Genomic DNA, 13,012 nt, shown 5'->3' with positions numbered 1-13,012 from the left:
ATGGGGGAGACATAAGAGGATAATAGGGCAGTACAGTTGTTCCTCCTGCTCTGCAGGTGCCCAGGCCCCACTTTTGTACTAGTGGGGCTCGGGCACGGTACAGCAAGGCTAGCTGTACTGCCTCATCAGTGTTTCCATGTGTGTATCTTGGGTAAAAACATTCATTATTACACCCCCTAACTCTAGTGATTTCTGAAAGATATCATTTGCTCATCATGAAGAAGGTTATATTCAACAATCTTATTGTTACATGTATGGCCCACATTAGTACTATGATTTCATTAGCAATACTCTATATTCTGCTGTTGTCCTTGGAATGTTTTATGTGACAATGTTTGCAGAATGAGTTTTATGATAATCTGAAGCTTCGATACTTAGCTTGTAGAATTCAAAATCAATACCAAGTTGTTAAGAAAAAACAGATACACCATGTGAACTATCACAATTAACACATGCTAGTAGGCTTCCAGGTTGCTTTAAGCGATAGTGTCACAATGATTCTATTTAGACAATAACATAGAATGCTAACAAAGGTGGAACAAACAATGCTGCATGTTTCATTTATGCATACACAATAGGCTTTGTATGCCCACTGCCTGAGCAGTAGAGATAGTGTGCAAGATTTATAGATCTCTTGCTCTGACTGTACCGGGCTAGGTGTTATCATTTAATGACCACCAAAAAAAAATGCAACACTTGCCTGTGCCATACACAGGATGTTGGAGCTGAAACCACCTTTTCAATGATTTGGGAAGAAAGCAGCACATGATACACAGCATATGGACTCACCACTGCTCCCCAGATACCAGTTGGTTTCTCCATACTTCCTGTTCCATAACAAGGCCCCGACAGAGCTGACCAGCGCCATGACCAGGAGGATGCAGAACAAAACCAAGATCTGTATGTTGGTTACTTTCTCTACATTGGATCTCTTCAGAGGTGCTTTGGTTGAATTCTGATTTTAAAAAAATAAAATAAAATAAGATTTACCTTAAGAAGCCCATTTACAGTGTGGTAACACATGAACGAATGCACACCTTAGCGAAATGCAAATTAATGTGTGTTACATATGGTAGTGCATTGCCGTGTCATTTTTTTCAATGACAGCTCAAAACTCCTCCGCTGTGCTGCGCTGCATTGAAAAAAATGCTGCACATTCATTTTTTTATCTGTTCAGGTTATTTGGCAGCCTATTCATTTAAATATGCTGCTTAAACACAACACAAGTTCACGGGAGAAATGAACCACTTGCCATTCACCCCATAGCAGCTTTACTGCTACAGGGCGACTCTCCAGTACAGGATCACATACAGTGGATATAAAAAGTCTATGCACCTCTGTTAAAATGTCAGGTTTCTGTGATGCAAAAACATTAGACAAAGATAAATAATTTCAGAACTTTTTCCACCTTTAATGTGACCTATAACCTGTGCAACTCAATTGAAAAACAAATAAAATAATTAAATAAAATAATGTGGTTGCATAAGTGTGCACACCCTCTTATAACTGGGGATGCAGCGGTGTTCAGAATTGAGCAATCATATTCAAACTCATGTTAAATACACCTGCCAGTGTAAAGCTCAGCGCTAAAACCTAAAGACTTCAGAGTAGTGTATATAGCACATAAATATTACCGATTAGTTATGAAAAATCTGTCCAAGTGGTAAATAGAAAACAATCCTAATAAGAGTCTTTGAGGATCAATTAAGTAAAAAAGTCTGTGGTGTTTAACTGCTACTGGTGGCGAGGCTGCTTCAGGCAGAGGCTTAAGACCCGGAGACTGTAGAAACAAAAGGGCCAGGAAAAGAGAGAAGCGCCAAGCCACTTCTAGTGCAGTATCATAGTTACATAGTTACATAGTAGGTGAGGTTGAAAAAAGACACAAGTCCATCAAGTCCAAGCTATGTGTGTTATTATATATCGTATCGTTTAAATAACAAGTAGCAAAAAGTTTAACACACTCACATGGTGCTCAATAGGGAAAGACATGTTAGGTGAAGCAATGTAAGAAACGGAGGAAGCCTTGGATGACAGCAGCGAGTATCGTGTGTCAGCGGGAGCTGAAGCCTCGAGGAGACTCGGGAAGATGCCGGCGCGGAGATGTTCCAGGGCTGTCAAACCTTGTTACCGCGTACCACTGTGCTGGCCGAACAGATCGCGTTTCGGAGGCAAGGCCACACCTCCTTCATCAGCAAAAACTCTCCCAAAAGCATGTGGGAAAACGTGTTATGGTCTGATGAAACCAAAGTCAAACTTTTTGGCCACAATTCCAAAAGATATGTTTTGTGCAAAAACAATACTGCACATCACCAAAAGAACCCCATACCCACAGTGAAGCATGGTGGTGGCAGCATCATGTTTTTGGGGCTGTTTTTTTTCAGCTGGAACAGGGGCCTTAGCCAAGGTAGAGGGAATTATGAACAGTTCCAAATACCAGTCAATATTGGCACAAAACCTTGAGGCTTCTGCTAGAAAGCTGAACATAAAGAGAAACTTCATCTTTCAGCATGACAACGACCCAAAGCATACATCAAAATCAACAAAGGAATGTCTTTAACAGAAGATTAAAGTTTTGGAATGGCCCAGCCAGAGCCCAGACCTGAATCCGATTGAAAATCTGTGGGGTGATCTGAAGAGGGCTCTGCCCACGAGATGCCCTCGCAATCTGACAGATTTGGAGATTTTTTGCAAAGAAGAGTGGGCAGATATTGCCAAGTCAAGATGTGCCATGCTGATAGACTCGTACCCAAAAATCCTGAGTGCTGTAATAATATCAAATAGTGCTTCAACAAAGTATTAGTTTAAGGGTGTGCACTCTTATGCAACCATATTATTTTAGTTTTTTAGTTTTACTTCCCCCTAAAAGATTTCAGTTTGTTGTTCAACTGAGTTGTACAGTTTATAGGTCACATTAAAAGGTGGAAAAAGTTTGGAAAGTATTTTTGTCTCATTTTTTTACATTACAGAAACCTGACATTTTAACAGGGGTGTGTAGACTTTTTATATCCACTGTTTATATAATATTTTTTCTAAAAAATTCAAGAATTATCAGTGGCGTTACCTGCATGAGCTTGCTGTCATGTCCTGTGTACACAACAATCCCCACAACCCACTGAGTGTTCCTGATCTGGGCCCCTCGTAACAAGATCTGTTCAGGTCCAACAGCAACTGGGCTAAAACAAGAAAAACTATTAGTAGTGATCAGAATGCGTTCCCAGCAATAAAAACAACAATATTGATCGCCTTATAACAAACTGCTGTGATGCTATTTCTGATTGCGCTCACTCTCAAGAAAGTGACAGGATAACAACTCTGCCTAGTCAGCTCTATAATTTGTACTCACAAAAATCCTCAACTGACCTGCTGCTTTCAAGTCGTAGGTTTCCAGTAAAGTCATACAGATGGCGATTTGGCCCCTCGCACTCAATCCTTCCCGTGATCTTTACCAGGTCATCAAGGGATTGTAGAGCCGCTGTGGCTGGTAAACCCTAAGAACAAATTAACAAAATATAAAATATAATTAAAGAAGTCACTACAATAAGCACTTTTTATGGCTTATTCAGTAGCAAAGTACAATTACTGAAATGTAACCAGTCAGTAATCATATTTCAGCAAAATGATTGGCTGCTATGAGCTTTTACTACATAAAATATTTAAAGGATAACATTTTCACTGCAGATGTTTTAGGTGCTCTAGTCCAGCGGTCTCCAAACTGCGGCCCACAGGCTGGATATTGCTTGCCTTTATCTGGCCCTCAGGGCAATATTCCTCCCACTGATACAAAGCACTATTCCTCCCACTGTCACCAACCATGGGGCACTATTCCTCCCACTGTCACCAACAATGGGGCACTATACCGTCCACTGACACCATAGATGGGGCACTATTTCTCCCACTGTCACCAACCATGGGGCTGTCAGAGAGGTTACCTGGTTGGGCGCCGGTGCGCGCCGGGCAGTGTTGGTGCATGTGTTCCTGTGCGTGCTGGGGCGCGTGTTCCTGGGGGCACTGGCGTGTCTGATCTGGCCGGCCGTGGCGTGCAGGGTGGCGTCCGGGCGTGCTTACGCGCGTTCGCCTATGGGCGTTACCGCGGGCGTGCCTGGTAGTGTTGGCGTGCACGCCGGTGTTCGGGGGCGCGCTCGGGTGCGTGCGGGGGCGCTTTGGCGAATCGGCGCGTGCACGAGCGCGGTGTTTTGGTGCCAATCGGCCTATTTAAGTCTGCCTCTATCCCTGTTCGGTGCTGCCTGATTAACAGCTCTGTGTCTAGTTCCGTGATCCTCTCTGTGCTCCGTATCTCTGAAGTTTGACCCGTTGTGACCCGGCTTGCCTTTTGGACTTCCTTGACTGCTGCCTGAACCCGACCCCGGCTTGTTTGACCTTGCTTCTGCCTGCTCCCTTTGTACCTTTGCTGCCAGCCCGTTGCCGACCTCTGCCTGTGTGTGGCCAGCCTGATAAGCTCCTGCTCAGCATCAGTTCCAGTATTCCTGAGTTCTACCTGCTGCTTGAAAGACCACCTTTCTCCAGGATCCAAACACCAGGCCCTCATACCACTCCGTATTCGCGGGCTTCCTGTCTGCTCTATCAGGGGCCCCGAATCGGATACGTAAGGGAGCCTACCCTCTGCCCAAGCGGACTCACCTGTCTGGTAAGTGAGGGACCTGACAGGGGCACTATTCCTCCCACTGTCACCAACAATGGAACACTAAACCTTCCACTGATACTATAGATGGGGCACTATTTCTCCCACTGACACCAGTAATGGGGCATTATTCCTCCCACTAATACCAATGATGGGGCACTATTCCTCCCACTAATACCAATGACGGGGCATTCATTTTCCAACTACTACCAATTACAGGGCACTATTCATCCCACTAATACCAATGATGGGGCACTATTCCTCCCACTAATACCAATGATGGGGCACTGTTCCTCCCACTAATACCAACGATGGGGCACTAATTCTCCCACTAACACCAATGATGGGGCACTGTTCCTCCCACTAATACCAACGATGGCACACTATTCCTCCCACTGACACCAACAATGGAGATTATTCTTTCCACTAATATAAATCAATCTGCCCACAGGCGTTATGAAATTATTTTACCCCCACTGACCACCAAGGCATTAATCTTCCAAGTAATGATTGTGCACTATTCACCCCACTTATACCAATGATGGGGCACTATTCGCCCCACTAATACCAATGATGGGGCACTGTTCCTCCCACTAATACCAATGATGGGGCACTAATTCTCCCACTAACACCAATGATGGGGCACTGTTCCTCCCACTAATACCAAAGATGGGGCACTATTCTTCCCACTGATACCAACAATGGCACACTATTCCTCCCACTGACACCCACAATGGAGATTTTTCTTTCCACTAATATAAATCAATCTGCCCACAGGCGTTATGAAATTATTTTACCCCCACTGACCACCAAGGCATTAATCTTCCAAGTAATGATTGTGCACTATTCACCCCACTTATACCAATGATGGGGCACTATTCGCCCCACTAATACCAATGATGGGGCACTGTTCCTCCCACTAATACCAATGATGGGGCACTAATTCTCCCACTAACACCAATGATGGGGCACTGTTCCTCCCACTAATACCAAAGATGGGGCACTATTCTTCCCACTGATACCAACAATGGCACACTATTCCTCCCACTGACACCCACAATGGAGATTTTTCTTTCCACTAATATAAATCAATCTGCCCACAGGCGTTATGAAATTATTTTACCCCCACTGACCACCAAGTCTGAGGCATTTTCTACTACCACTGGCCTCAATCCAGCCCTCCTAAAGTCTTAAGGACAGTAAACTGGCTCCTTGCTTAGAACGTTTAGAGACCCCTGCTCTAGTTTATGCAGTTCGTACAAAAATAGTATACCAGATGCAATACTTGTCCTTTAGAGTTTTTCATTGGCACACATCAGACCAACCAGTGTGTGTAGCATAATGTGATGTTGAGGAAGCCACTTTCAACTGCTACTAGAAGGTGTTCTCAGGAGGTGGGCTCAGTACTGGGATGAATGGGCAACCACCATATTATGTTTCATGAGCCTGCTCTAGCAGTGGCCAGATCTTTGTATGCCGTATTAATGTCTGCAAGGTAATGAAAGCCCCCAATTTAGTATTTGTACGGTGCTTTGTGTATATTTATCATCCTTGTAAAATAAAATTAATAACAAATGGGTTATCTATGAGAGTTAAGGTGTCATTGCCTCTAAGTATTTTTTGTAATCCCCCTTTCCTGGTGAGCGTGCAGCAAATACCCTTTTTGCCCCTATATCGAAATAACACTAGAACCATACATGCAGATACAAATGTGGTAGAAGATGCCAGAACACAGTATAATACTTTTTACTGAGCCATGTTTGGGACAGCCCAGTGAAATCATATGAGTTTGCTTTTTGTGCTCTAGCATGCCTTAGCAGATAAAGGAAACACGGTCACTTTTCCTTTACTAAGCCTCTTAAGATCTAAGGGAAGCCAGAGTTATACTTGTTGGCGTTTACTGAATTGGCGCTACTTTCAGACACTGGCTCAAAATCGTGTGTTCCGGGGATTTGGAATCAGCAAAAGCGTTGACTGTTTTGCTGCCAGAGAAGCTCAAGTTGTATTATACAAGGATTATATTCTAAATTCTTCCAGCTACATATGTTGTCGGCAAGTGATGGGAAGGTAAAATTGAGTGGAATAAAAAAACAGAAAAAGAATAAACGTGTTTTTCAAGAGAGCTGGCTCAAGCAAAAAACAACTGTCTTACACTGGCCATACATGGATCAGTTTTTTTTTCCATTAACCACTCAAGTGAGATGGATGGAGGAATCCTCCATGCTGTGCTATTGTATTCTGACAGTAGGGCCATTGTCAAAATATACCGATAACTAAAATCTGGGGAGGGGGGGGGGGGGCATAGCCCCCCCCCCCCCAGCACCTTCCTGGATCCCACCATGCCATCAGAACAGAAAGTGTGAAGGAAGCCTAAAGTGAGACTTTGCAATTTAAGGGTAGGTAAATAATCATAACAAAGATTTGGCAAAAAAAATGCAGTTTACACCCGTTTGTATATCTAATATTTACCACTGTGTGTATTGCTCCAAGTGTTATTGCTTTTAAAGATGTTAGATTATATGGAAAATTTTGTTTGAACTTACTGTTATAACATACTTCCCAACATTTTGAGATGGGAACGAAGGACACCTATTAGCAAAAGTATGTAGGCATAGGACACACCTTCTGCCACGCCCCCTTAAAGGAGAATTTGGAAAGGAGAAAAGATGTACTCCTGAGAGGCCAGGTGATCTTGGATTATTTTATGACTAAAATCCTCTATCCCACTGGCCCTTACTAGCCACTGTTCAGATTTTGACTGACTGGAGTATTTTGTTGATACTCGATTAATTGTATATGTGACTGCCGCCATTTGTTACTCCCACACCTGCCCCCAGGGTGCATTTGACATGTGTGTCTAACCAGACCATTGTGCCCTCCCTTGTTTGGTGCTGGTCTTTGTTGACTTGCCCCCCTTACCTCCTGAAGAAGTGGGTTATCCCCAGAAACATGTTGGGGAATTAAGCAACTGGAGGACACCCACCTATCAATTGGGACTAATGCCCCGTACACACGATCAAACTTTCTGACAACAAAACCATAGAATTTTGTTTGAAGGTTGTTGGCTCCAACTTGTCTTGCATACACACGGTCACACAAATGTTGGCCAACAATTATGAACGTAGTGACGTACAAGACGTACGGCGAGCCAATAAAAAGGAAGTTCAATAGTCATGTGATATCTCCATTATGAACGCTAGTTTGACAAGACCGAGCGCTTCCGGCTCGTACTTGGTTCCGAGCATGCATGAACTTTTGTGCGACAAATGATCAAAACGTACACACGATCGGAAAGTCCGACAACAAAGTTTTGTTGCCGGAAAATTTGAGAACCTGCTAGCCAACATTTGTTGGCGGAAAGTCCAACAACAAATGTTCGATGGAGCATACACAAGGTCGAACTTTCAGCCAACAAGCTCACATTCAACATTTCCCATCGGAAAGTCTGACCATGTGTATGCGGCATAAGAATTGTGTCTTTATGTAACTTTGTGTGATGGGCTGGTGTCATATATCCCAGGGTAGGCTTTCAAGGGAGGTTTGTTTTGCACAACATGTGTTCAAGTTTTTAAGATTGTCATTTTATGGTTTCTGTAACAATAAAATTTATATTTTTTTATATATATTGTTGTATTGTTGGCACCGCAAAAGTCCATGTTTTCTCCTTTCCAAATTGGAGAATTATACAATAAAACTATTTATTAAACCCACAAGTGCTTTTTTTAACCACTACTATTCCTTTATACTGGCTTTTGAAGTATACAAATGCAGCCATTTAGAAATTGGATGAAAGGTTTAGCACCGGGAAACACTTTTTGAAAGATAAAAAGTGCATTTTTTATACAACTATATGATCAGACCAAAATGAGGGAAAAAGAGGAGGAAAGGGGGTCAGAGGGACTTTGTTCCTAATTAGGAACAGTCCCTCGAAATCAGGGACAGTTGGGAGGTATGGCTATAAGAGTCTATAGCTACCTGCTTTTGGACTGATATGAATAATGACTGTACACTGTTCTACCAATATAATAAAAATATTGAACAAGAAAAAAAAATGTTGTTTGTTTTTGTGAACATTTGTGTGTGTGTTTCTGCATATGCTAAAGAGGTGTTTGAGCCCGCAAGCATGGATTCAGTTATATGAACTCTTATAATCAAGCAGTTTAATAATACTATATCTCCTATACAGAATAACATTAAATGTATTGACATCCTTAAAATGCATAAAAAAAAGACAAATGCCAGGAAAAAAAAACCTAGCAATTACTTATGACTGCTTTCTGCTGGGTTGAGTATAAAACAATTTTATGTTTGGCCCAGGCAAATCAGACTTGTTCAGCCCCAATCTGCGGGAAAGACAAATGAGGGTCTGCTTCTGGATAATTTATTGGGTGATTATAAGGAGGCACATACATATTGTTATAATTCTTTTATACCCTGGCAGGGTGCTTCAAGATTAATCATATCGAAAGATGGAGCTGGTTTTTATGTAAACAACTTACCATGGTGGATTTGAAATGTTGTATCCCCAGAGGTGACATTCATCAGACGTCAGTTCTTTTTTGTTTTTTTAAAATCCAGAAAAGTAACGCCAGCTACACAGTAATCATGCAGTCTGCAGTTACAATCACTGCTGGGGATGAGGGCAAGCCTGTTTGTAAAGGACCAGTATATCTGATACCTGTGAATTCAGCCGGTTCAGAATTCACCGATCTCCCCTAAGCTGCAAAGGTGATTGGACGGGCTTGCATATTCACCACAGCCTCAATGCTTTGCAGTGTAGTAATAAGTTTACCTGGTGTTGCGTTTGGTGGGTGGTACCACCTGTCAAGTGACGCCGTTGGGGGTATGGAGATGCAGGCTTTGAGGGGTTAAAACAGTCGTGAGGAGGCAACATATCGCCTCCTCAGCATTTGTCAAAAGCCCTCAGAAAAGCGATGCAAGGAAGATCGTTCTTTAGAGGGCAATGATTATATAGAGAAGCCTTTGTCTTTTTTGTAATAAGTTTTGCAAGATATTTTTAAATGATCACATTAACAGTAGAATCTATAGTAAGCATAATGTCCTGTACACACGATAGGATTTTCCGATGGAAAATGTGTGATAGGACCTTGTTGCTGGAAATTCCGACCGTGTGTAGGCCCCATCACACATTTTCCATAGGAATTTCCGACAAAGTTTGAGAGCTTGCTATAAAATTTTCTGACAACAAAATCCGTTGTCAGAAATTACGATTGTGTGTACACAAATCCGACGCACAAAGTGCCACGCATGGTCAGAATAAATTAAGAGACGAAAGCTATAGGCTACTGCCCCGTTTATAGTCCCGACGTACGTGTTTTATGCCACCGCGTTCAGAATGATCGGATTTTCCGACAACTTTGTGTGACCGTGTGTATGCAAGACAAGTTTGAGTCAACATCCGTTGGAAAAAATCCATGGATTTTGTTGTCGGAATGTCCGATCAATGTCCGACCATGTGTACAGGACATAAGAGTGAAGGTCCAATCCCACCTATGAGTTTAAGGGCCCATTTACACCAGAAATTGCACACCTATTGCGGGTTTTTGCATGCGCATTTGACACGTTTTTTAGGGGCATTTGCATACATTTGGTGTGCATTTCTCCTAAAGCTTGCATTTCCTTTGAAGTCGCTTCCATCTTCTTTCTCCGTGCTGTTATGTGTACTGTACTTTTTTCAATGCACTGTAATAGTGTAAACTATGCCCATAATATAACCTGGATTTCGATGGTCTATGGAGTTGCAAAGCAGTAAAAAATGCATCCCACTGCATCTGGTGTGAATAAGACCTTAAAATATGTTTAATCACTTCAGCCCCCGGAAGGATTCACCCCCTTAATGACCAGGCCATTTTTGCGATACGGCACTGCGTCAGTTTAACTGACAATTGCGCGGTCGTGCGACGCTGTACACAAACAAAATTGAGGTCCTTTTTTGCCACAAATATAGCTTTCTTTTGGCGGCATTTGATCACCTCTGTGGTTTTTATTTTTTGCGCGATAAAAAAATGCTGATAATTTTGAAAAAAAAAAAACCCCCAATATTTTTTACTTTTTGCTATAATAAATATCCAAAAAAAAATATAATTAAAAAAAAAAAAACACAATAAGCGTATATTGATTGGTTGCGCAAAAGTTATAGCGTCTACAAAATAGGGAATATATTTATGGCATTTTTATTATATATATATATTTTTTTTTAATAGTAATGGCGATCATCGATTTTTAGCTTGACTGCAACATTGTGGTGGATAGATCGGCCACTTTTGACACTTTTTTTGGGATCAGTGACATTATTACAGTGATCAGAGCAAAAAATAGCCACTGATCACTGTATAAATGACATTGGCAGGGAAGAGGTTAACACTAGGGGGTGATGAAGGGGTTAAGTGTTCCCTAGGGAGGTGTATCTAACTGTAGGAGAGGGGACTGACTGGGAGTAGAGAGAGATTGCTGTTCCTAATCACTAGGAACAGACAATCTCGCTCTAGTCCCTTGTCAGAACGAGGATCTTGGAAAGAAATGGCTGCACATCCAGAACTTCTGATTGCCTTTTATTTTGTTTCACAAAGATAACACCAAAGACACCAAACTGGGGTCATGTGAAAGCGTTTCACACATACATCTTGTGCTTATTACGCACAAGATGTATGTGTGAAACGCGTCTACGTGACCACAGTTTGGTGTTATCTTTGTGAAACAAAATAAAAGGCAATCGGAAGTTCTGGATGTGCAGCCATTTCTTTCTTCTTTCCAAGTTTCCCAAGGAGGCGGGCCGGGGCTAGCACTCTGCAAGATACTCCAATCAGCCTTATCTTTATACACCTGGAGCATCGGTTCTTTTTCTTGCAGAACGAGGATCTGTTTGTTTACATTGACAGATCCCCGTTCTGGCTCTCTATGGAGCAATCGCAGGTGGCCAGCAGACAGTGCGGCCGCTGGCCACGCGCATCGGTTTCTGGCGACGTGCGCGCCTGCTATAACCATTAAAGTATTTGGCTGCGCAAATCTAGAGCAATTTGCGCAGCCAAGCCAACCTGCCGCAGTATAACTTCGGTGGCTGGTCGGCAATCGGTTAAACACAATTAAAGCCTTGTACACACGGGCCGAAAATCGGCTGAAGCTGGTCGGTTCGGCAGGAACAGGCTGACTTTCGGCCCATGTGTACAGCTGTCTGTTCTACAGAAGCCGGTCTCACGACCACTTCTGTCGAATGGGCATGCTGGAATACATTCATCCAACTGGCATCCAACCAGCATCCAATCATCACTGGCAGTTAATGGCTGTGAGCACTGATCAGTGTGCTCTGGTAGGGGGACAGACCCCCTGTCAGAATACATTAGCACAGCAGGAGAGATCGCTGCACTAACATCACTAGTGTTAGTATGTCGATTTCTCAGTTCTTTTTCATTCAGCCCACTGTTTTGAATGGAAAAAAAATTCTAGTGTGTACCTGGCTTTACTCATGTGTACGGGTTTGCCATCTTTTTAATGCTACTAGTTCACATATGTATAGTGCATTGATGTGTCTCAGCTGAAAAATGTCCTAATTGTTTTTGATGCATTAAAAGGCCTATCAATGGGAATAGCAGCAGCACATGTCATTGCACCTGCTCACAAAAAAAAAAAATGCAGAACTATTCAAATGGGTAGGGGGAAGCCAAACTGGGGTTCAATTACACTTGTCTATTTATCTATAGCAAAACTCATGCACTTTTGTTGCAAAAACTCCAATCCTCTCTTTACTAGTTAGGGCTCATTCATACTATAATGTTTGCACATTAAATCACACTAAAAACATAAAAATGTTGTGCTTGAGCACATTGTGTTTGGGCAGCTCATTATAAAGGGGCACACAATGTGCCCCAAATTATTTAATCCAGCTCTTGCATATTTCTTTGCAATGCAACAAGCAGCACATTCACATCTGTGCACACGGTGTATGTGCATTGGGGTTCAATTAAGAACAAATGACAACACACCGTAACACTAATTTTATCTACATCTTTAAAATGTTTAAAAAATGACAAATGCCAAATACGTAGTGATTACATTTAATTGCTTTCCGCTGGATTATGCATAAAACACTTTTATGTTTAGCCCAGGCAAATCACACTTGTTCAATCTGCGGAAATGACAAATGAGGGTCTGCTTCTTGATAATTTATTGGGTGATTATAAGGAGGCACATACATATTGTTATAATTCTTTTATAACCTGGCAGGGTGCTTCAAAGTTATTTATATCGAAAGAAGGCGCTGGTTTTGTAATAAACAACTTGTTACCATGGTGGATTTGAAATCTTATATCCCCAGAGGTGACATTCATCAGAATTGTCTGTTTTTCAGAAAAGAGG

General features: G+C 42.2%; 1 protein-coding gene across 2 annotated transcripts in view; it reads right to left on the bottom strand.

Moving 5' to 3' along the window:
• Positions 1–13,012, bottom strand: part of ATP8A2 (ATPase phospholipid transporting 8A2) — a 1,045,467-nt gene that overhangs the window by 782,974 nt on the left and 249,481 nt on the right. For both annotated transcript variants that reach the window (XM_073613412.1, XM_073613413.1), the window contains exons 9-11: positions 3,361–3,488; positions 3,062–3,173; positions 790–955 (exon numbers count right to left, since the gene is read on the bottom strand). In XM_073613412.1, coding sequence (XP_073469513.1) covers positions 790–955; positions 3,062–3,173; positions 3,361–3,488 — 406 coding nt within the window. The remainder of the gene's footprint in view (positions 1–789; positions 956–3,061; positions 3,174–3,360; positions 3,489–13,012) is intronic.

This window comes from Aquarana catesbeiana, linkage group LG02, assembly GCF_042186555.1.
Source record: "Aquarana catesbeiana isolate 2022-GZ linkage group LG02, ASM4218655v1, whole genome shotgun sequence".
Classification (NCBI taxonomy): Eukaryota; Metazoa; Chordata; class Amphibia; order Anura; family Ranidae; genus Aquarana; species Aquarana catesbeiana.
The sequence above is the reverse complement of the archived record's forward strand: the minus strand, read 5'-3'. Positions and strand labels throughout refer to the sequence as shown.